The following is a 24573-nucleotide window of genomic DNA, read 5'->3' as shown; positions in this document are numbered from 1 at the left end:
GAAGTGAGTGCTACGGGGCGGTAGTCGTTTAGCTCAGTTACCTTAGCTTTCTTGGGAACAGGAACAATGGTGGCCCTCTTGAAGCATGTGGGAACAGCAGACTGGTATAGGGATTGATTGAATATGTCCGTAAACACACCGGCCAGCTGGTCTGCGCATGCTCTGAGGGCGCGGCTGGGGATGCCGTCTGGGCCTGCAGCCTTGCGAGGGTTAACACGTTTAAATGTCTTACTCACCTCGGCTGCAGTGAAGGAGAGACCGCATGTTTTCGTTGCAGGCCGTGTCAGTGGCAATGTATTGTCCTCAAAGCGGGCAAAAGTTATTTAGTCTGCCTGGGAGCAAGACATCCTGGTCCGTGACTGGGCTGGGTTTCTTCTTGTAGTCCGTGATTGACTGTAGACCCTGCCACATGCCTCTTGTGTCTGAGCCATTGAATTGAGATTCCACTTTGTCTCTGTACTGACGCTTAGCTTGTTTAATAGCCTTGCGGAGGGAATAGCTGCATTGTTTATATTCGGACATATTACCAGACACCTTGCCCTGATTAAAAGCAGTGGTTCGCGCTTTCAGTTTCACGCGAATGCTGCCATCAATCCACGGTTTCTGGTTTGGGAATGTTTTTATCGTTGCTATGGGAACGACATCTTCGACGCACGTTCTAATGAACTCGCACACCGAATCAGCGTATTCGTCAATATTTCCATCTGACGCAATACGAAACATGTCCCAGTCCACGTGATGGAAGCAGTCTTGGAGTGTGGAGTCAGCTTGGTCTGACCAGCGTTGGACAGACCTCAGCGTGGGAGCCTCTTGTTTTAGTTTCTGCCTGTAGGCAGGGATCAGCAAAATGGAGTCGTGGTCAGCTTTTCCGAAAGGGGGCGGGGCAGGGCCTTATATGCGTCGCGGAAGTTAGAGTAACAATGATCCAAGGTTTTACCACCCCTGGTTGCGCAATCGATATGCTGGTAAAATTTAGGAGTCTTGTTTTCAGATTAGCTTTGTTAAAATCCCCAGCTACAATGAATGCAGCCTCCGGATAAATGGTTTCCAGTTTGCAAAGAGTTAAATAAAGTTCGTTCAGAGCCATCGATGTGTCTGCTTGGGGGATATATACGGCTGTGATTATAATCGAGGAGAATTCTCTTGGAAGATAATGCGGTCTACATTTGATTGTGAGGAATTCTAAATCAGGTGAACAGAAGGATTTGAGTTCCTGTATGTTTCCTTCATCACACCATGTCTCGTTAGTCATGAGGCATACGCCCCCGCCACTCTTCTTACCAGAAAGATGATGTTTGTTTCTGTCGGCGCGATGCGTGGAGAAACCCGTTGGCTGCACCGCCTCGGATAGCGTCTTCCCAGTAAGCCATGTTTCTGTGAAGCAGAGAACGTTGCAGTCTCTGATGTCCCTCTGGAATGCTACCCTTGCTCGGATTTCGTCAACCTTGTTGTCAAGAGACTGGACATTGGCAAGAAGAATGCTGGGGAGTGGTGCGCGATGTGCCCTTTTTCGGAGTCTGACCAGAACACCGCCTCGTTTCCCTCTCTTTCGGAGTCGTTTCCTTGGGTCGCTGCATGCGATCCATTCCGTTGTCCTGTTTGTAAGGCAGAACACCGGATCCGCGTCGCGGGAAAACATATTCTTGGTCGTACTGATGGTGAGTTGGCGCTGATCTTATATTCAGTAGTTCTTCTCGACTGTATGTAATGAAACCTAAGATGACCTGGGGTACTAATGTAAGAAATAACACGTAAAAAAACAAAAAACTGCATAGTTTCCTAGGAACGCGAAGCGAGGCGGCCATCTCAGTCGGCGCCGGATTTATTCACTAGAATATTCCAGTACTTACTGGAATATGTAGTGTAGTTATGCTGTGTTGTACCACTATACACTTTAAAGCTTGTACATGAACATACAGAAATGCTGTTGGAGATGAGGTTAATGAGTGATCAATACTGGCAGTTAGAGGCGCTCTTCACTGCCCGGAGTAATGCCTGTCACGGTAACACTGCCCACGGGGGCGTCACGGTAACACTGCCCACGGGGGCGTCACGGTAACACTGCCCACGGGGGCGTCACGGTAACACTGACCACGGGGCGTCGCGGGAACACTGACCGCGGGGCGTCTCGGTAACACTGACCACGGGGCGTCACGGGAACACTGACCACGGGGCGTCACGGGAACACTGACCACGGGGCGTCACGGTAACACTGACCGCGGGGCGTCACGGTAAGAACACTGACCGCGGGGCGTCACGGGAACACTGACCACAAGGTGTCAGTAGTGCTTCTTACTTATTTATGCTCAGATTTGTTTTGTTTTCTAGCATTTACTGTGATTAATGACTTTAAATATGTGTAGTAGTTTAGCCTTTTTAAAGAATTCTAAAAATACATGTATGCTGATGTGTGGTGTGGTGTTCCTCTCTGTGTTTAGGAGAGCATGGAGAAGAGCTGTCTGGAGCACCAGGAGAGCATGGAGAAGCTGCAGGAAGAACACTCTCTCCAACTGGAGGTTGTTTGACTTGTTTTTCTCTTCTCAGACACGGCAGAGTGGTGTACACAGCAACACACTCAGACACTTTCCTCCGGGCCAGGGGAATACTGACTGGGAGTGCATGTAGGCTTTGTTCACTGCAGTTGGCCCTAGTGTTGCACGGTATACCGAAACTTTGTTACTGTCTGTGAGAGAAAAAAACAACTGTTTGTTACTAGAATTGTTGTTACGATCGGTACTTCTGTCAAGTGTCTCACGTGATTGAGAGAGTCAAGTCTGTCACCGCAGAGCCTTTATACCGCCAAGAGCAAAGTGCCTGCTCCACCTACTCATTCCAGGGGAAAACCTGTGGTGAGGATGCATTGCCACAGCACTTTTCAATCAACTTTTGATTTAGTTTAATAAATATATTGACGCAAAGCGTTAAAGGGGCGAAGTTCGTTTTTTTTATGCTGATTTGCCTTAGGAGTTTTGAACTCGAGCACCATTTCTCTGTCCTTCACATTGGAGTGCTGCTGCAGGCTCTTGACCAATCAGGTTCATGGAACAATGCATTAATCTTAAGGTGTGTGCTCTCCACTTTCCTCAAACCTTTATTTAGTGATTGTGATCACACCACTCCAGACAGACACAAGTGAAAACTCTTCCATAAATGTAGCAGCCTAAACACTAGTGATCTGCCGTGCTGTATTGCAAGGAAACAAACAGCAACAGCAGCGGCATAGTCTAACCTACTATTCACTGTGTCCCTCTGGCCAGGGTAAACCCAGCAGTAACCTTATGTATTCATAGCCCATAGTCTAACCTACTATTCACTGTGTCCCTCTGGCCAGGGTAAACCCAGCAGTAACCTTATGTATTCATAGCCCATAGTCTAACCTACTATTCACTGTGTCCCTCTGGCCAGGGTAAACCCAGCAGTAACCTTATGTATTCATAGCCCATAGTCTAACCTACTATTCACTGTGTCCCTCTGGCCAGGGTAAACCCAGCAGTAACCTTATGTATTCATAGCCCATAGTCTAACCTACTATTCACTGTGTCCCTCTGGCCAGGGTAAACCCAGCAGTAACCTTATGTATTCATAGCCCATAGTCTAACCTACTATTCACTGTGTCCCTCTGGCCAGGGTAAACCCAGCAGTAACCTTATGTATTCATAGCCCATAGTCTAACCTACTATTCACTGTGTCCCTCTGGCCAGGGTAAACCCAGCAGTAACCTTATGTATTCATAGCCCATAGTCTAACCTACTATTCACTGTGTCCCTCTGGCCAGGGTAAACCCAGCAGTAACCTTATGTATTCATAGCCCATAGTCTAACCTACTATTCACTGTGTCCCTCTGGCCAGGGTAAACCCAGCAGTAACCTTATGTATTCATAGCCCATAGTCTAACCTACTATTCACTGTGTCCCTCTGGCCAGGGTAAACCCAGCAGTAACCTTATGTATTCATAGCCCATAGTCTAACCTACTATTCACTGTGTCCCTCTGGCCAGGGTAAACCCAGCAGTAACCTTATGTATTCATAGCCCATAGTCTAACCTACTATTCACTGTGTCCCTCTGGCCAGGGTAAACCCAGCAGTAACCTTATGTATTCATAGCCCATAGTCTAACCTACTATTCACTGTGTCCCTCTGGCCAGGGTAAACCCAGCAGTAACCTTATGTATTCATAGCCCATAGTCTAACCTACTATTCACTGTGTCCCTCTGGCCAGGGTAAACCCAGCAGTAACCTTATGTATTCATAGCCCATAGTCTAACCTACTATTCACTGTGTCCCTCTGGCCAGGGTAAACCCAGCAGTAACCTTATGTATTCATAGCCCATAGTCTAACCTACTATTCACTGTGTCCCTCTGGCCAGGGTAAACCCAGCAGTAACCTTATGTATTCATAGCCCATAGTCTAACCTACTATTCACTGTGTCCCTCTGGCCAGGGTAAACCCAGCAGTAACCTTATGTATTCATAGCCCATAGTCTAACCTACTATTCACTGTGTCCCTCTGGCCAGGGTAAACCCAGCAGTAACCTTATGTATTCATAGCCCATAGTCTAACCTACTATTCACTGTGTCCCTCTGGCCAGGGTAAACCCAGCAGTAACCTTATGTATTCATAGCCCATAGTCTAACCTACTATTCACTGTGTCCCTCTGGCCAGGGTAAACCCAGCAGTAACCTTATGTATTCATAGCCCATAGTCTAACCTACTATTCACTGTGTCCCTCTGGCCAGGGTAAACCCAGCAGTAACCTTATGTATTCATAGCCCATAGTCTAACCTACTATTCACTGTGTCCCTCTGGCCAGGGTAAACCCAGCAGTAACCTTATGTATTCATAGCCCATAGTCTAACCTACTATTCACTGTGTCCCTCTGGCCAGGGTAAACCCAGCAGTAACCTTATGTATTCATAGCCCATAGTCTAACCTACTATTCACTGTGTCCCTCTGGCCAGGGTAAACCCAGCAGTAACCTTATGTATTCATAGCCCATAGTCTAACCTACTATTCACTGTGTCCCTCTGGCCAGGGTAAACCCAGCAGTAACCTTATGTATTCATAGCCCATAGTCTAACCTACTATTCACTGTGTCCCTCTGGCCAGGGTAAACCCAGCAGTAACCTTATGTATTCATAGCCCATAGTCTAACCTACTATTCACTGTGTCCCTCTGGCCAGGGTAAACCCAGCAGTAACCTTATGTATTCATAGCCCATAGTCTAACCTACTATTCACTGTGTCCTCTGGCCAGGGTAAACCCAGCAGTAACCTTATGTATTCATAGCCCATAGTCTAACCTACTATTCACTGTGTCCCTCTGGCCAGGGTAAACCCAGCAGTAACCTTATGTATTCATAGCCCATAGTCTAACCTACTATTCACTGTGTCCCTCTGGCCAGGTAAACCCAGCAGTAACCTTATGTATTCATAGCCCATAGTCTAACCTACTATTCACTGTGTCCCTCTGGCCAGGGTAAACCCAGCAGTAACCTTATGTATTCATAGCCCATAGTCTAACCTACTATTCACTGTGTCCCTCTGGCCAGGTAAACCCAGCAGTAACCTTATGTATTCATAGCCCATAGTCTAACCTACTATTCACTGTGTCCCTCTGGCCAGGGTAAACCCAGCAGTAACCTTATGTATTCATAGCCCATAGTCTAACCTACTATTCACTGTGTCCCTCTGGCCAGGGTAAACCCAGCAGTAACCTTATGTATTCATAGCCCATAGTCTAACCTACTATTCACTGTGTCCCTCTGGCCAGGGTAAACCCAGCAGTAACCTTATGTATTCATAGCCCATAGTCTAACCTACTATTCACTGTGTCCCTCTGGCCAGGGTAAACCCAGCAGTAACCTTATGTATTCATAGCCCATAGTCTAACCTACTATTCACTGTGTCCCTCTGGCCAGGGTAAACCCAGCAGTAACCTTATGTATTCTGGCCCATAGTCTAACCTACTATTCACTGTGTCCCTCTGGCCAGGGTAAACCCAGCAGTAACCTTATGTATTCATAGCCCATAGTCTAACCTACTATTCACTGTGTCCCTCTGGCCAGGGTAAACCCAGCAGTAACCTTATGTATTCATAGCCCATAGTCTAACCTACTATTCACTGTGTCCTCTGGCCAGGGTAAACCCAGCAGTAACCTTATGTATTCATAGCCCATAGTCTAACCTACTATTCACTGTGTCCTCTGGCCAGGGTAAACCCAGCAGTAACCTTATGTATTCATAGCCCATAGTCTAACCTACTATTCACTGTGTCCCTCTGGCCAGGGTAAACCCAGCAGTAACCTTATGTATTCATAGCCCATAGTCTAACCTACTATTCACTGTGTCCCTCTGGCCAGGGTAAACCCAGCAGTAACCTTATGTATTCATAGCCCATAGTCTAACCTACTATTCACTGTGTCCCTCTGGCCAGGGTAAACCCAGCAGTAACCTTATGTATTCATAGCCCATAGTCTAACCTACTATTCACTGTGTCCCTCTGGCCAGGGTAAACCCAGCAGTAACCTTATGTATTCATAGCCCATAGTCTAACCTACTATTCACTGTGTCCCTCTGGCCAGGGTAAACCACAGTAACCTTATGTATTCATAGCCCATAGTCTAACCTACTATTCACTGTGTCCTCTGGCCAGGGTAAACCCAGCAGTAACCTTATGTATTCATAGCCCATAGTCTAACCTACTATTCACTGTGTCCCTCTGGCCAGGGTAAACCCAGCAGTAACCTTATGTATTCATAGCCCATAGTCTAACCTACTATTCACTGTGTCCCTCTGGCCAGGGTAAACCCAGCAGTAACCTTATGTATTCATAGCCCATAGTCTAACCTACTATTCACTGTGTCCCTCTGGCCAGGGTAAACCCAGCAGTAACCTTATGTATTCATAGCCCATAGTCTAACCTACTATTCACTGTGTCCCTCTGGCCAGGGTAAACCCAGCAGTAACCTTATGTATTCATAGCCCATAGTCTAACCTACTATTCACTGTGTCCCTCTGGCCAGGGTAAACCCAGCAGTAACCTTATGTATTCATAGCCCATAGTCTAACCTACTATTCACTGTGTCCCTCTGGCCAGGGTAAACCCAGCAGTAACCTTATGTATTCATAGCCCATAGTCTAACCTACTATTCACTGTGTCCCTCTGGCCAGGGTAAACCTTCAGCAGTAACCTTATGTATTCATAGCCCATAGTCTAACCTACTATTCACTGTGTCCCTCTGGCCAGGGTAAACCCAGCAGTAACCTTATGTATTCATAGCCCATAGTCTAACCTACTATTCACTGTGTCCCTCTGGCCAGGGTAAACCCAGCAGTAACCTTATGTATTCATAGCCCATAGTCTAACCTACTATTCACTGTGTCCCTCTGGCCAGGGTAAACCCAGCAGTAACCTTATGTATTCATAGCCCATAGTCTAACCTACTATTCACTGTGTCCCTCTGGCCATAGTCTAACTTACTATTCACTGTGTCCCTCTGGCCAGGGTAACCCAGCAGTAACCTTATGTATTCATAGCCCATAGTCTAACCTACTATTCACTGTGTCCCTCTGGCCAGGGTAAACCCAGCAGTAACCTTATGTATTCATAGCCCATAGTCTAACCTACTATTCACTGTGTCCCTCTGGCCAGGGTAAACCCAGCAGTAACCTTATGTATTCATAGCCCATAGTCTAACCTACTATTCACTGTGTCCCTCTGGCCAGGGTAAACCCAGCAGTAACCTTATGTATTCATAGCCCATAGTCTAACCTACTATTCACTGTGTCCCTCTGGCCAGGGTAAACCCAGCAGTAACCTTATGTATTCATAGCCCATAGTCTAACCTACTATTCACTGTGTCCCTCTGGCATAAACCCAGCAGTAACCTTATGTATTCATAGCCCATAGTCTAACCTACTATTCACTGTGTCCTCTGGCCAGGGTAAACCCAGCAGTAACCTTATGTATTCATAGCCCATAGTCTAACCTACTATTCACTGTGTCCCTCTGGCCAGGGTAAACCCAGCAGTAACCTTATGTATTCATAGCCCATAGTCTAACCTACTATTCACTGTGTCCTCTGGCCAGGTAAACCCAGCAGTAACCTTATGTATTCATAGCCCATAGTCTAACCTACTATTCACTGTGTCCCTCTGGCCAGGGTAAACCCAGCAGTAACCTTATGTATTCATAGCCCATAGTCTAACCTACTATTCACTGTGTCCCTCTGGCCAGGGTAAACCCAGCAGTAACCTTATGTATTCATAGCCCATAGTCTAACCTACTATTCACTGTGTCCCTCTGGCCAGGGTAAACCCAGCAGTAACCTTATGTATTCATAGCCCATAGTCTAACCTACTATTCACTGTGTCCCTCTGGCCAGGGTAAACCCAGCAGTAACCTTTAAATATTCATAGCCCATAGTCTAACCTACTATTCACTGTGTCCCTCTGGCCAGGGTAAACCCAGCAGTAACCTTATGTATTCATAGCCCATAGTCTAACCTACTATTCACTGTGTCCCTCTGGCCAGGGTAAACCATGCAGTAACCTTATGTATTCATAGCCCATAGTCTAACCTACTATTCACTGTGTCCCTCTGGCCAGGGTAAACCCAGCAGTAACCTTATGTATTCATAGCCCATAGTCTAACCTACATTCACTGTGTCCTCTGGCCAGGTAAACCCAGCAGTAACCTTATGTATTCATAGCCCATAGTCTAACCTACTATTCACTGTGTCCCTCTGGCCAGGGTAAACCCAGCAGTAACCTTATGTATACATAGCCCATAGTCTAACCTTATTCACTGTGTCCCTCTGGCCAGGTAAACCCAGCAGTAACCTTATGTATTCATAGCCCATAGTCTAACCTACTATTCACTGTGTCCCTCTGGCCAGGGTAAACCCAGCAGTAACCTTATGTATTCATAGCCCATAGTCTAACCTACTATTCACTGTGTCCCTCTGGCCAGGGTAAACCCAGCAGTAACCTTATGTATTCATAACTTTGCCCATAGTCTAACCTACTATTCACTGTGTCCCTCTGGCCAGGGTAAACCCAGCAGTAACCTTTTGTATTCATGCCCATATTAACCTACTATTCACTGTGTCCCTCTGGCCAGGAGTAAACCCAGCAGTAACCTTATGTATTCATAGCCCATAGTCTAACCTACTATTCACTGTGTCCCTCTGGCCAGGGTAAACCCAGCAGTAACCTTATGTATTCATAGCCCATAGTCTAACCTACTATTCACTGTGTCCCTCTGGCCAGGGTAAACCCAGCAGTAACCTTATGTATTCATAGCCCATAGTCTAACCTACTATTCACTGTGTCCCTCTGGCCAAGTGAAAAACCCAGCAGTAACCTTATGTATTCATAGCCCATAGTCTAACCTACTATTCACTGTGTCCCTCTGGCCAGGGTAAACCCAGCAGTAACCTTATGTATTCATAGCCCATAGTCTAACCTACTATTCACTGTGTCCCTCTGGCCAGGGTAAACCCAGCAGTAACCTTATGTATTCATAGCCCATAGTCTAACCTACTATTCACTGTGTCCCTCTGGCCAGGGTAAACCCAGCAGTAACCTTATGTATTCATAGCCCATAGTCTAACCTACTATTCACTGTGTCCCTCTGGCCAGGGTAAACCCAGCAGTAACCTTATGTATTCATAGCCCATAGTCTAACCTACTATTCACTGTGTCCCTCTGGCCAGGGTAAACCCAGCAGTAACCTTATGTATTCATAGCCCATAGTCTAACCTACTATTCACTGTGTCCCTCTGGCCAGGGTAAACCCAGCAGTAACCTTATGTATTCATAGCCCATAGTCTAACCTACTATTCACTGTGTCCCTCTGGCCAGGGTAAACCCAGCAGTAACCTTATGTATTCATAGCCCATAGTCTAACCTACTATTCACTGTGTCCCTCTGGCCAGGGTAAACCCAGCAGTAACCTTATGTATTCATAGCCCATAGTCTAACCTACTATTCACTGTGTCCCTCTGGCCAGGGTAAACCCAGCAGTAACCTTATGTATTCATAGCCCATAGTCTAACCTACTATTCACTGTGTCCCTCTGGCCAGGGTAAACCCAGCAGTAACCTTATGTATTCATAGCCCATAGTCTAACCTACTATTCACTGTGTCCCTCTGGCCAGGGTAAACCCAGCAGTAACCTTATGTATTCATAGCCCATAGTCTAACCTACTATTCACTGTGTCCCTCTGGCCAGTATTCATAGGTAAACCCAGCAGTAACCTTATGTATTCATAGCCCATAGTCTAACCTACTATTCACTGTGTCCCTCTGGCCAGGGTAAACCCAGCAGTAACCTTATGTATTCATAGCCCATAGTCTAACCTACTATTCACTGTGTCCCTCTGGCCAGGGTAAACCCAGCAGTAACCTTATGTATTCATAGCCCATAGTCTAACCTACTATTCACTGTGTCCCTCTGGCCAGGGTAAACCCAGCAGTAACCTTATGTATTCATAGCCCATAGTCTAACCTACTATTCACTGTGTCCCTCTGGCCAGGGTAAACCCAGCAGTAACCTTATGTATTCATAGCCCATAGTCTAACCTACTATTCACTGTGTCCCTCTGGCCAGGGTAAACCCAGCAGTAACCTTATGTATTCATGTGCCCATAGTCTAACCTACTATTCACTGTGTCCCTCTGGCCAGGGTAAACCCAGCAGTAACCTTATGTATTCATAGCCCATAGTCTAACCTACTATTCACTGTGTCCCTCTGGCCAGGGTAAACCCAGCAGTAACCTTATGTATTCATAGCCCATAGTCTAACCTACTATTCACTGTGTCCCTCTGGCCAGGGTAAACCCAGCAGTAACCTTATGTATTCATAGCCCATAGTCTAACCTACTATTCACTGTGTCCCTCTGGCCAGGAGTAAACCCAGCAGTAACCTTATGTATTCATAGCCCATAGTCTAACCTACTATTCACTGTGTCCCTCTGGCCAGGGTAAACCCAGCAGTAACCTTATGTATTCATAGCCCATAGTCTAACCTACTATTCACTGTGTCCCTCTGGCCAGGGTAAACCCAGCAGTAACCTTATGTATTCATAGCCCATAGTCTAACCTACTATTCACTGTGTCCCTCTGGCCAGGGTAAACCCAGCAGTAACCTTATGTATTCATAGCCCATAGTCTAACCTACTATTCACTGTGTCCCTCTGGCCAGGGTAAACCCAGCAGTAACCTTATGTATTCATAGCCCATAGTCTAACCTACTATTCACTGTGTCCCTCTGGCCAGGGTAAACCCCTTATGTATTCAGTAACCTACTATTCACTGTGTCCCTCTGGCCAGGGTAGCCCATAGTCTAACTAACTACTATTCACTGTGTCCCTCTGGCCAGGGTAAACCCAGCAGTAACCTTATGTATTCATAGCCCATAGTCTAACCTACTATTCACTGTGTCCCTCTGGCCAGGGTAAACCCAGCAGTAACCTTATGTATTCATAGCCCATAGTCTAACCTACTATTCACTGTGTCCCTCTGGCCAGGTAAACCCAGCAGTAACCTTATGTATTCATAGCCCATAGTCTAACCTACTATTCACTGTGTCCCTCTGGCCAGGGTAAACCCAGCAGTAACCTTATGTATTCATAGCCCATAGTCTAACCTACTATTCACTGTGTCCCTCTGGCCAGGGTAAACCCAGCAGTAACCTTATGTATTCATAGCCCATAGTCTAACCTACTATTCACTGTGTCCCTCTGGCCAGGAGTAAACCCAGCAGTAACCTTATGTATTCATAGCCCATAGTCTAACCTACTATTCACTGTGTCCCTCTGGCCAGGGTAAACCCAGCAGTAACCTTATGTATTCATAGCCCATAGTCTAACCTACTATTCACTGTGTCCCTCTGGCCAGGGTAAACCCAGCAGTAACCTTATGTATTCATAGCCCATAGTCTAACCTACTATTCACTGTGTCCCTCTGGCCAGGGTAAACCCAGCAGTAACCTTATGTATTCATAGCCCATAGTCTAACCTACTATTCACTGTGTCCCTCTGGCCAGGGTAAACCCAGCGGTAACCTTATGTATTCATAGCCCATAGTCTAACCTACTATTCACTGTGTCCCTCTGGTCAGGGTAAACCCAGCAGTAACCTTATGTATTCATAGCCCATAGTCTAACTTACTATTCACTGTGTCCCTCTGGCCAGGGTAAACCCAGCAGTAACCTTATGTATTCATAGCCCATAGTCTAACCTACTATTCACTGTGTCCCTCTGGCCAGGGTAAACCCAGCAGTAACCTTATGTATTCATAGCCCATAGTCTAACCTACTATTCACTGTGTCCCTCTGGCCAGGGTAAACCCAGCGGTAACCTTATGTATTCATAGCCCATAGTCTAACCTACTATTCACTGTGTCCCTCTGGCCAGGGTAAACCCAGCAGTAACCTTATGTATTCATAGCCCATAGTCTAACCTACTATTCACTGTGTCCCTCTGGCCAGGGTAAACCCAGCAGTAACCTTATGTATTCATAGCCCATAGTCTAACCTACTATTCACTGTGTCCCTCTGGCCAGGGTAAACCCAGCGGTAACCTTATGTATTCATAGCCCATAGTCTAACCTACTATTCACTGTGTCCCTCTGGCCAGGGTAAACCCAGCAGTAACCTTATGTATTCATAGCCCATAGTCTAACCTACTATTCACTGTGTCCCTCTGGCCAGGGTAAACCCAGCGGTAACCTTATGTATTCATAGCCCATAGTCTAACCTACTATTCACTGTGTCCCTCTGGCCAGGGTAAACCCAGCGGTAACCTTATGTATTCATAGCCCATAGTCTAACCTACTATTCACTGTGTCCCTCTGGCCAGGGTAAACCCAGCAGTAACCTTATGTATTCATAGCCCATAGTCTAACCTACTATTCACTGTGTCCCTCTGGCCAGGGTAAACCCAGCGGTAACCTTATGTATTCATAGCCCATAGTCTAACCTACTATTCACTGTGTCCCTCTGGCCAGGGTAAACCCAGCAGTAACCTTATGTATTCATAGCCCATAGTCTAACCTACTATTCACTGTGTCCCTCTGGCCAGGGTAAACCCAGCGGTAACCTTATGTATTCATAGCCCATAGTCTAACCTACTATTCACTGTGTCCCTCTGGCCAGGGTAAACCCAGCAGTAACCTTATGTATTCATAGCCCATAGTCTAACCTACTATTCACTGTGTCCCTCTGGCCAGGGTAAACCCAGCAGTAACCTTATGTATTCATAGCCCATAGTCTAACCTACTATTCACTGTGTCCCTCTGGCCAGGGTAAACCCAGCGGTAACCTTATGTATTCATAGCCCATAGTCTAACCTACTATTCACTGTGTCCCTCTGGCCAGGGTAAACCCAGCGGTAACCTTATGTATTCATAGCCCATAGTCTAACCTACTATTCACTGTGTCCCTCTGGCCAGGGTAAACCCAGCAGTAACCTTATGTATTCATAGCCCATAGTCTAACCTACTATTCACTGTGTCCCTCTGGCCAGGGTAAACCCAGCAGTAACCTTATGTATTCATAGCCCATAGTCTAACCTACTATTCACTGTGTCCCTCTGGCCAGGGTAAACCCAGCGGTAACCTTATGTATTCATAGCCCATAGTCTAACCTACTATTCACTGTGTCCCTCTGGCCAGGGTAAACCCAGCAGTAACCTTATGTATTCATAGCCCATAGTCTAACCTACTATTCACTGTGTCCCTCTGGCCAGGGTAAACCCAGCGGTAACCTTATGTATTCATAGCCCATAGTCTAACCTACTATTCACTGTGTCCCTCTGGCCAGGGTAAACCCAGCAGTAACCTTATGTATTCATAGCCCATAGTCTAACCTACTATTCACTGTGTCCCTCTGGCCAGGGTAAACCCAGCAGTAACCTTATGTATTCATAGCCCATAGTCTAACCTACTATTCACTGTGTCCCTCTGGCCAGGGTAAACCCAGCAGTAACCTTATGTATTCATAGCCCATAGTCTAACCTACTATTCACTGTGTCCCTCTGGCCAGGGTAAACCCAGCGGTAACCTTATGTATTCATAGCCCATTTGTTTGTGAGAAAATGTGAATGGGATCAAATTAGTTTCATCTTCAAACTGACTAGGCTGCCTAGACTTTTTCAATCCAAAATGATTAACTGGAATGGATCCATCAACATAATAGCGGATAAAGACTGTGAGTACATGTTTATTTAGGCCTACAGTTGCATAGGGCACGACTGCTCAATGCAAATCAGCATAAAGCAAGCTCAGCCCTGTGAAACATGTAGTTTTAATCAGCAGAAAGCTCAGCCCTGTGAAACATGCCGTTTTAATCAGCAGAAAGCTCAGCCCTGTGAAACATGCCGTTTTAATCAGCATAAAGCTCGCATAAAGCTCAGCCCTGTGAAACATGCCGTTTTAATCAGCATAAAGCTCAGCCCTGTGAAACATGTAGTTTTAATCAGCAGAAAGCTCAGCCCTGTGAAACATGCCGTTTTAATCAGCAGAAAGCTCAGCCCTGTGAAACATGCCGTTTTAATCAGCAGAAAGCAAGCTCAGCCCTGTGAAACATGTAGTTTTAATCAGCAGAAAGCAGGCTCAGCCCTGTGAAACATGCAGTTTTAATCAGCATAAAGCTCAGCCCTGTGAAACATGTAGTTTTAATCAGCATAAAGCAAGCTCAGCCCTGTGAAACATGCCGTTTTAATCAGCATAAAGCTCAGCCCTGTGAAACATGCAGTTTTAATCAGCAGAAAGCTCAGCCCTGTGAAACATGTAGTTTTAATCAGCATAAAGCAAGCTCAGCCCTGTGAAACATGCCGTTTTAATCAGCATAAAGCTCAGCCCTGTGAAACATGCCGTTTTAATCAGCATAAAGCTCAGCCCTGTGAAACATGCAGTTTTAATCAGCATAAAGCTCAGCCCTGTGAAACATGCCGTTTTAATCAGCAGAAAGCAAGCTCAGCCCTGTGAAACATGTAGTTTTAATCAGCAGAAAGCAGGCTCAGCCCTGTGAAACATGCAGTTTTAATCAGCATAAAGCTCAGCCCTGTGAAACATGTAGTTTTAATCAGCATAAAGCAAGCTCAGCCCTGTGAAACATGCCGTTTTAATCAGCAGAAAGCTCAGCCCTGTGAAACATGTAGTTTTAATCAGCAGAAAGCTCAGCCCTGTGAAACATGCCGTTTTAATCAGCAGAAAGCTCAGCCCTGTGAAACATGCCGTTTTAATCAGCAGAAAGCTCAGCCCTGTGAAACATGCCGTTTTAATCAGCAGGAAGCTCAGCCCTGTGAAACATGCCGTTTTAATCAGCAGAAAGCTCAGCCCTGTGAAACATGCCGTTTTAATCAGCAGAAAGCAAGCTCAGCCCTGTGAAACATGCCGTTTTAATCAGCAGAAAGCTCAGCCCTGTGAAACATGCCGTTTTAATCAGCAGAAAGCTCAGCCCTGTGAAACATGCAGTTTTAATCAGCATAAAGCAAGCTCAGCCCTGTGAAACATACCGTTTTAATCAGCAGACAGCTCAGCCCTGTGAAACATGCCGTTTTAATCAGCAGAAAGCAAGCTCAGCCCTGTGAAACATGTAGTTTTAATCAGCAGAAAGCAGGCTCAGCCCTGTGAAACATGCAGTTTTAATCAGCATAAAGCTCAGCCCTGTGAAACATGTAGTTTTAATCAGCATAAAGCAAGCTCAGCCCTGTGAAACATGCCGTTTTAATCAGCATAAAGCAAGCTCAGCCCTGTGAAACATGCAGTTTTAATCAGCAGAAAGCTCAGCCCTGTGAAACATGTAGTTTTAATCAGCAGAAAGCTCAGCCCTGTGAAACATGCCGTTTTAATCAGCATAAAGCTCAGCCCTGTGAAACATGCAGTTTTAATCAGCATAAAGCTCAGCCCTGTGAAACATGCCGTTTTAATCAGCAGAAAGGAAGCTCAGCCCTGTGAAACATGTAGTTTTAATCAGCAGAAAGCAGGCTCAGCCCTGTGAAACATGCAGTTTTAATCAGCATAAAGCTCAGCCCTGTGAAACATGTAGTTTTAATCAGCATAAAGCAAGCTCAGCCCTGTGAAACATGCCGTTTTAATCAGCAGAAAGCTCAGCCCTGTGAAACATGCCGTTTTAATCAGCATAAAGCTCAGCCCTGTGAAACATGCCGTTTTAATCAGCAGAAAGCAAGCTCAGCCCTGTGAAACATGCCGTTTTAATCAGCATAAAGCTCAGCCCTGTGAAACATGTAGTTTTAATCAGCATAAAGCAAGCTCAGCCCTGTGAAACATGCCGTTTTAATCAGCAGAAAGCTCAGCCCTGTGAAACATGCCGTTTTAATCAGCAGAAAGCAAGCTCAGCCCTGTGAAACATGTAGTTTTAATCAGCAGAAAGCTCAGCCCTGTGAAACATGCCGTTTTAATCAGCATAAAGCTCAGCCCTGTGAAACATGCCGTTTTAATCAGCAGAAAGCTCAGCCCTGTGAAACATGTAGTTTTAATCAGCATAAAGCTCAGCCCTGTGAAACATGTAGTTTTAATCAGCATAAAGCTCAGCCCTGTGAAACATGTAGTTTTAATCAGCATAAAGCTCAGCCCTGTGAAACATGTAGTTTTAATCAGCAGAAAGCTCAGCCCTGTGAAACATGCCGTTTTAATCAGCAGAAAGCTCAGCCCTGTGAAACATGCAGTTTTAATCAGCAGAAAGCAAGCTCAGCCCTGTGAAACATGTAGTTTTAATCAGCATAAAGCTCAGCCCTGTGAAACATGTAGTTTTAATCAGCAGAAAGCTCAGCCCTGTGAAACATGCAGTTTTAATCAGCAGAAAGAAAGCTCAGCCCTGTGAAACATGCAGTTTTAATCAGCAGAAAGAAAGCTCAGCCCTGTGAAACATGTAGTTTTAATCAGCAGAAAGCTCAGCCCTGTGAAACATGCAGTTTTAATCAGCATAAAGCTCAGCCCTGTGAAACATGTAGTTTTAATCAGCAGAAAGCAAGCTCAGCCCTGTGAAACATGTAGTTTTATAATGCCATTTCTACCCATTTTGTTGGAATACTAAGAAATGTTTTGGCTGTTTTTTAAAGCTAATTTCCTGAAATCCTACACGTTTTTCTATCTGGGGCCCCGCTGAAGTCCCAGAGCATGTCCCCGTTTGGTAATCCGGCCCCGATCCCTCGTCTCCCTTCCTGTTTTCTCTAGATTCCATAGCCACAAAGACACATTCCACAGCCAATGATGTCAGTACTTTAAGACTTTTATAAAGGAGATGGCTTCTTCTATGGAGAATTGATCGGTACAATAGAATATTTTCTTCTAGCAGTTGCCAATAAAATAACTCCTAAATGGGAGGGATTGTTTGTCATCTGTAGCCCCATGAAAGAAGATTTTACAAGCTCAATAACTCAAAGCAATGCACACACTCTCATTGAATAATCTGTATTCACCTGTATTTTAAATAGACCTAGGCTATATCGTTATTTACCCAGTTTATCAATAGAGATTTACAGTACCATTCAAATAAATGATTACCATTTCTGTTTTGTAGTTAGATTGGTAAAAACAAAGTCATATTGATTTGTATGATTTGTTAATTAATGCATCCATGGCTGTAAAAAATTAACTGGATGTACAATTTTTCAAATGTAATGATATTGAATTCTGAAGATGCCCAACGATTGAACATAGTTTCTGTCTGGATCAAGTGCCATTCTGTGACTTTGGCCGTTTCGTTGTTGTGTCATGGAGTATCATATCGAGTATCGTGATACTAAACCTGCTATCAGTATCGAAGGGACAATTCTGGTATCGTGACAACACTAGTTGGCCCAGGGAAATACTACACTGACTGGGAGTGTATGTTGACTTTGTTCAGGTAGATGAAGCTATGACTCTCATTGCTACTCTCGTCTGCTGAGTACCTGATGTTTATTGAACTGTACTTATCTAGCCATTAAAAGTGTTTCTTATGAGTTTATGTCTAACTCGAATTGGGCAGGTAGGTTTGGTGATATGCTTGTTTGAAATTGAACCCCTACTGTTTCAATTTTTAAAATCCTGTTAGTATCATGAAGTTAATTCTGAATGGAAGTGTTGTGTTAATCTTGTCATCACTGTAGATACTCCATTAGCATGGTGTGACTCGTAACCTTGTGTTGAAACGGATTCGATTTACATCGGATATGTGAAAATAACTGAAACGGAATACGTGCTCTTTGTGTTTCTCATTCAGGGAAAGGCATCTGATATAGATGGTGTGAACCTGCAGTTGACAAAGGTAGAGAAGGAAAGGGATGTGCATTTTGAAACCATTGGAAAACTGAAGCAGGTAAACTAACCCTTTTTGTAACTGGTAGAAACTACTATTAAAGTTATTTTTCCATCAAGTTTTCAGAGGAAAGTACCGTTTGAAATGTTCCGTACATGTACACACACAAACTCAGCAAATAAAGAAACGTCCCTTTTTCAGGACCCTGTCTTTCAAAGATCATTTGTAAAAATCCAAATAACTTCACAGATCTTCATTGTAAAGGGTTTAAACAATTATTGTTGGTTTAAACATGCACCTGTGGAACTGTCGTTAAGACACTAACAGCTTACCGACGGTAGGCAATTAAGGTCACAGTTATGAAAACTTAGGACACTAAAGAGGCCTTTCTACTGACTCTGAAAAACACCAAAAGAAAGATGCTCAGTGTCCCTGCTCATCTGCGTGAACGTGCCTTAGGCATGCTGCAAAGAGGCATGAAGACTACAGATGTGGCCGGGGCAATAAATTGCAATGTCCGTACTGTGAGACGCCAGACAGAGCTACAGGAAGACAGGATGGACTGCTGATCGTCCTCGCAGTGGCAGACCATGTGTAACACCACCTGCACAGGATTGGTACATCCGAACATCACACCTGCGGGACAGGTACAAGATGGCAACAACTGTGCGAGTTACACCAGGAACACAATCCCTCCATCAGTGCTCAAACTGTCTGCAATAGGCTGAGAGAGGCTGGACTGAGGGCTTGTTGCCTATGATGTCTGGTGAGTACCTGCCTTACAACAGGCCTACAACATCACCTACGGGCACAAACCCACTGTCGCTGGACCAGACGGGACTGTCAAAAAGTGCTCTTCACTGACGACTCGCGGTTCTGTCTCACCAGGGGTGATGGTCGGATTGGCGTTTATCGTCAAAGGAATGAGCGTTCCACCGAGGCCTGTACTCTGGAGCGGGATGGATGTGGAGGTGGAGGGTCCGTCATGGTTTGGAGCGGGATGGATGTGGAGGTGGAGGGTCCGTCATGGTTTGGAGCGGGATGGATTTGGAGGTGGAGGGTCCGTCATGGTTTGGAGCGGGATGGATGTGGAGGTGGAGGGTCCGTCATGGTTTGGAGCGGGATGGATTTGGAGGTGGAGGGTCCGTCATGGTCTGGAGCGGGATGGATGTGGAGGTGGAGGGTCCGTCATGGTTTGGAGCGGGATGGATGTGGAGGTGGAGGGTCCGTCATGGTTTGGAGCGGGATGGATTTGGAGGTGGAGGGTCCGTCATGGTCTGGAGCGGGATGGATGTGGAGGTGGAGGGTCCGTCATGGTTTGGAGCGGGATGGATGTGGAGGTGGAGGGTCCGTCATGGTCTGGAGCGGGATGGATGTGGAGGTGGAGGGTCCGTCATGGTCTGGAGCGGGATGGATTTGGAGGTGGAGGGTCCGTCATGGTCTGGAGCGGGATTGATGTGGAGGTGGAGGGTCCGTCATGGTCTGGAGCGGGATGGATGTGGAGGTGGAGGGTCCGTCATGGTCTGGAGCGGGATGGATGTGGAGGTGGAGGGTCCGTCATGGTCTGGAGCGGGATGGATGTGGAGGTGGAGGGTCCGTCATGGTCTGGAGCTGGATGGATGTGGAGGTGGAGGGTCCGTCATGGTTTGGGGCGATGCGTCACAGCATCATTGGACTAAGATTGTTGTCAATCTCAACGCTGTGCGTTACAGGGAAGACATCCTCCTCCCTTCCTGCAGGCTCATCCAGACATGACCCTCCAGCATGACAATGCCACCAGCCATACTGCTCGTTCTGTGCGGGATTTCCTGCAAGACAGGAATGTCTGTGTTCTGCCATGGCCAGCGAGGAGCCCGGATCTCAATCCCATTGAGCACGTCTGGGACCTGTTGGATCGGAGGGTGAGGGCTAGGGCCATTCCCTCCCCCAGAAATGTCTGGGAACTTGCAGGTCCCTTGGTGGAAGAGTGGGGTAACATCTCAAAGCAAGAACGGGCAAATCTGGTGCAGTCCATGAGGAGGAGATGCACTGCAGTACTTAATGCAGCTGGTGGCCACACCAGATACTGACTGTTACTTTTGATTTTGACCCCCCCTCCCCCTTGTTCAGGGACACATTATTCCATTTCTGTTAGTCACGTGTCTGTGGAACTTGTTCAGTTTATGTCTCAGTTGTTGAATCTTGTTATGTTCATACAAATATTTACACATGTTAAGTTTCTTGAAAATAAACACAGCTGACAGTGAGAGGACTTAGATTAGAAGCTGTATAATAATGGGGTCATGTAATGGTTCTCATTAGAGCCTCCGTTAAGTACTCTCCCTGTCTTTGTGGTGTACAGGAGATTAAAGACACGGTGGATGGCCAGAGGATCCTGGAGAAGAAAGGTAGTTCAGCAGTAAGTTGAACACTCGCTCTCTGAACGCTGTCTCTCTCTACGTTGTCTCCTTCTACGCTGTCTCCTCTCTCTCTACGCTGTCTCTTCTCAAATCATTATTTTAGTCTTTTTGGGGTTTACTGCCAGGGCCCAGGTCTGGCAGTACTGCTCTAGCAGGTCCAGGTTCTGCTGTAGGCCATGTGCTGTGGGTGACAGCAGGCATAGGTCATCTGCGAAGAGTAGGCATTTAACTTCTGAATTGTGGAGACTAACACCAGGGGCTGACGATTTTTCTAGAATAGTGGCCAATTTATTTATGTAAATATTGAAGAGTGCAGGGCTCAGATTGCAACCCTGGCGAAGGCCCCGCCCCTGGTTAAAGAATTCTGTTCTTTTCTTGCCAATTTAAATCTGCACGTGTTGCCAGTATACATTGATTTAATTATGTCATATGTTTTACCCCCTACACCACTTTCAATAACTTGTAGAACAGTCCTGTATGCCAACTAGAATCAAATGCTTTTTGGTAGTCGATAAAGCAAGCCTATATTTTGGTATTATTTTGGTGGACATGTTTATCTATCATGGTGTGTAGGGTGTAAATATGATCAGTTGTGTGATGTTTTGATATAAATCCAATTGGGCTTTTACTCAAGACATTGTGCTTATTAAGGAAGTTTAGAACTCTTACAAATGCTTCTGTAGTTGTTAGTGTCAAAGTTATGAGTCCTTGATGTCAGGGAAATAACCTACAATCAGGATCAAATTAAACTGTTTTAATATAGCCAATTGAAATGTTGCACTCGTGAGTTTGAGCATCTCATTTAGGATGCCATCAGGTCCGCATGCTTTTTTAAATTTGAGAGCCTAAAGTTTCTTATATCAACTTCTCATGAATTTGGCGTTCTGCGTTTGTGTCAATTTGACCGTTGTTGTAGTGTTTCAAAATGGGTTGTCCATATGTCACCATTTTGTATTGCTAATTCCTCTTGTTTAGATTTTATTTTTTACATTTTGCCAGAAGGTGTGTGTGTTTATGGACTCCTCAATTAGTGTCAGCTGCTTGCTGTTGTACTGTGCTTTTTTGGTTCTGAGTGTACGTTTATAGAGTTTTAAACTCTCACAGTAATGAAGGCGTAATTCACCATTATTTGGGTCTCTGTGTTTTTGGTTGGATAGTGTTCTAAGTTTTTTCCTTATAATTTTACAATCTGCATCAAACCAGTTGTCATCTGTGATCTTTTGTTTTTTATCAATTTCAATTGTGCTTCTTTTGCCGTTTGCCTGAATATATAGTTGTTTTGTACTGCTAGATGTACTGCTACTCCTCTCTCTCCCCCGTTTCTCTCTCTCCCCTGTTTCTCTCTCTCTCTCCTGTTTCTCTCTCTCTCCCCCGTTTCTCTCTCTCTCTCCCCCGTTTCTCTCTCTCTCTCCCCCGTTTCTCTCTCTCCCCTGTTTCTCTCTCTCTCCCCTGTTTCTCTCTCTCTCCCCTGTTTCTCTCTCTCTCTCCCCCGTTTCTCTCTCTCCCCTGTTTCTCTCTCTCTCTCCCCCTGTCTCTCTCTCTCCCCCGCTGTCTCTCTCTCTCCCCGCTGTCTCTCTCTCTCCCCCGCTGTCTCTCTCTCTCCCCGCTGTCTCTCTCTCTCCCCGCTGTCTGTCTCTCTCTCCCCCGTGTCTCTCTCTCTCTCTCTCTCTCCCCCCCGTGTCTCTCTCTCTCTCCCCCCCCGTGTCTCTCTCTCTCTCTCTCTCCCCGTGTCTCTCTCTCTCCCCGTGTCTCTCTCTCTCTCTCTCTCCCCCCGTGTCTCTCTCTCTCTCTCTCTCTCCCCGTGTCTCTCTCTCTCTCTCCCCCGTGTCTCTCTCTCTCTCTCTCTCTCCCCCGTGTCTCTCTCTCTCTCTCTCTCCCCGTGTCTCTCTCTCTCCCCCCCGTGTCTCTCTCTCTCCCCCGTGTCTCTCTCTCTCTCTCCCCCGTGTCTCTCTCTCTCTCTCTCCCCCGTGTCTCTCTCTCTCTCTCCCCCGTGTCTCTCTCTCTCCCCCCCGTGTCTCTCTCTCGCTCTCTCTCCCCCGTGTCTCTCTCTCTCGTGTCTCTCTCTCTCGTGTCTCTCTCGTGTCTCTCTCTCTCTCTCTCCCGTGTCTCTCTCTCTCCCCGCTGTCTCTCTCTCTCCCCGCTGTCTCTCTCTCTCCCCCTGTCTCTCTCTCTCCCCCTGTCTCTCTCTCTCCCCGCTGTCTCTCTCTCTCCCCGTGTCTGTCTCTCTCCCCCGTGTCTCTCTCTCTCTCTCTCTCTCTCTCCCCGTGTCTCTCTCTCTCTCCCCGTGTCTCTCTATCTCTCTCTCTCTCTCTCTCTCCCCCCGTGTCTCTCTCTCTCTCTCTCCCCGTGTCTCTCTCTCTCCCCCCCGTGTCTCTCTCTCTCCCCCGTGTCTCTCTCTCTCTCCCCCGTGTCTCTCTCTCTCTCTCCCCCCGTGTCTCTCTCTCTCTCCCCCGTGTCTCTCTCTCTCCCCCGTGTCTCTCTCTCTCCCCGTGTCTCTCTCTCGCTCTCTCTCCCCCCGTGTCTCTCTCTCGCTCTCTCCCCCGTGTCTCTCTCTCGCTCTCTCTCCGTGTCTCTCTCTCGCTCTCTCTCCCCGTGTCTCTCTCTCGCTCTCTCTCCCCGTGTCTCTCTCTCGCTCTCTCTCCCCGTGTCTCTCTCTCGCTTTCTCTCTCTCTCTCTCGTGTCTCTCTCTCTCTCCCCCGTGTCTCTCTCTCTCCCCCCCCTGTGTCTCTCTCTCGCTCTCTCTCCCCGTGTCTCTCTCTCGCTCTCTCTCCCCGTGTCTCTCTCTCGTGTCTCTCCCTCGTGTCTCTCTCTCGCTCTCTCTCCCCGTGTCTCTCTCTCGTCTCTCTCGCTCTCTCCCCGTGTCTCTCTCTCGCTCTCTCCCCGTGTCTCTCTCTCTCTCTCTCCCCGTGTCTCTCTCTCGCTCTCTCTCCCCGTGTCTCTCTCTCGCTCTCTCTCCCCGTGTCTCTCTCTCTCTCTCTCCTCCGTGTCTCTCTCTCGCTCTCTCTCCCCCGTGTCTCTCTCTCGCTCTCTCTCCCCCGTGTCTCTCTCTCGCTCTCTCTCCCCCGTGTCTCTCTCTCGCTCTCTCACCCCGTGTCTCTCTCTCGCTCTCTCTCCCCCCGTGTCTCTCTCTCGCTCTCTCTCCCCGTGTCTCTCGCTCTCTCTCTCTCCCCCGTGTCTCTCTCTCGTGTCTCTCTCTCTCGCGTCTCTCTCTCTCTCTCTCTCTCGCGTGTCTCTCTCTCGTGTCTCTCTCTCCTCGTGTCTCTCTCTCTCGTGTCTCTCTCTCTCTCGTGTCTCTCTCCCCCGTGTCTCTCTCTCTCGTGTCTCTCTCTCTCTCTCTCTCCCCCGCTGTCTCTCTCTCTCCCGCTGTCTCTCTCTCTCCCGCTGTCTCTCTCTCCCCGTGTCTCTCTCTCTCGTGTCTCTCTCTCTCTCGTCTCTCTCTGTCTCTCTCTCTCTCGTGTCTCTCTCTCTCGTGTCTCTCTCTCTCTTTCCCCCGTGTCTCTCTCTCTCGTGTCTCTCTCTCTCGTGTCTCTCTCTCTCGTGTCTCTCTCTCTCCCCCGTGTCTCTCTCTCTCTCTCTCGTGTCTCTCTCTCTCTCTCGTGTCTCTCTCTCTCTTTCCCCCGTGTCTCTCTCTCTCGTGTCTCTCTCTCTCTCTCCCCCTCCCCGCGTCTCTCTCTCTCTCTCTCCCCGTGTCTCTCTCTCTCTCTCCCCTCTGTCTCTCTCTCTCTCTCTCTCCCCGCTGTCTCTCTCTCTCTCTCGTGTCTCTCTCTCTCTCCCCCCGTGTCTCTATCGCTCCTCTCGTGTCTCTCTCTCTCTTTCCCCCGTGTCTCTCTCTCGCTCTCTCTCCCCGTGTCTCTCTCTCTCTCTCTCTCCCCCCCGTGTCTCTCTCTCGCTCTCTCTCCCCGTGTC

General features: G+C 47.0%; 1 protein-coding gene across 3 annotated transcripts in view; it reads left to right on the top strand.

Annotated features, from left to right (window-relative positions):
- The window catches only part of LOC115117363 (GRIP1-associated protein 1-like), a 130107-nt gene that overhangs the window by 27060 nt on the left and 78474 nt on the right, over positions 1-24573 (top strand). For all 3 annotated transcript variants that reach the window (XM_065005249.1, XM_065005250.1, XM_065005251.1), the window contains exons 19-21: positions 2439-2516; positions 18233-18328; positions 20610-20666. In XM_065005249.1, coding sequence (XP_064861321.1) covers positions 2439-2516; positions 18233-18328; positions 20610-20666 — 231 coding nt within the window. The remainder of the gene's footprint in view (positions 1-2438; positions 2517-18232; positions 18329-20609; positions 20667-24573) is intronic.

This window comes from Oncorhynchus nerka, linkage group LG20 (genome assembly GCF_034236695.1).
Source record: "Oncorhynchus nerka isolate Pitt River linkage group LG20, Oner_Uvic_2.0, whole genome shotgun sequence".
In the NCBI taxonomy this organism is placed as follows: Eukaryota; Metazoa; Chordata; class Actinopteri; order Salmoniformes; family Salmonidae; genus Oncorhynchus; species Oncorhynchus nerka.
This window is presented reverse-complemented; position numbering and strand designations above follow the sequence as displayed.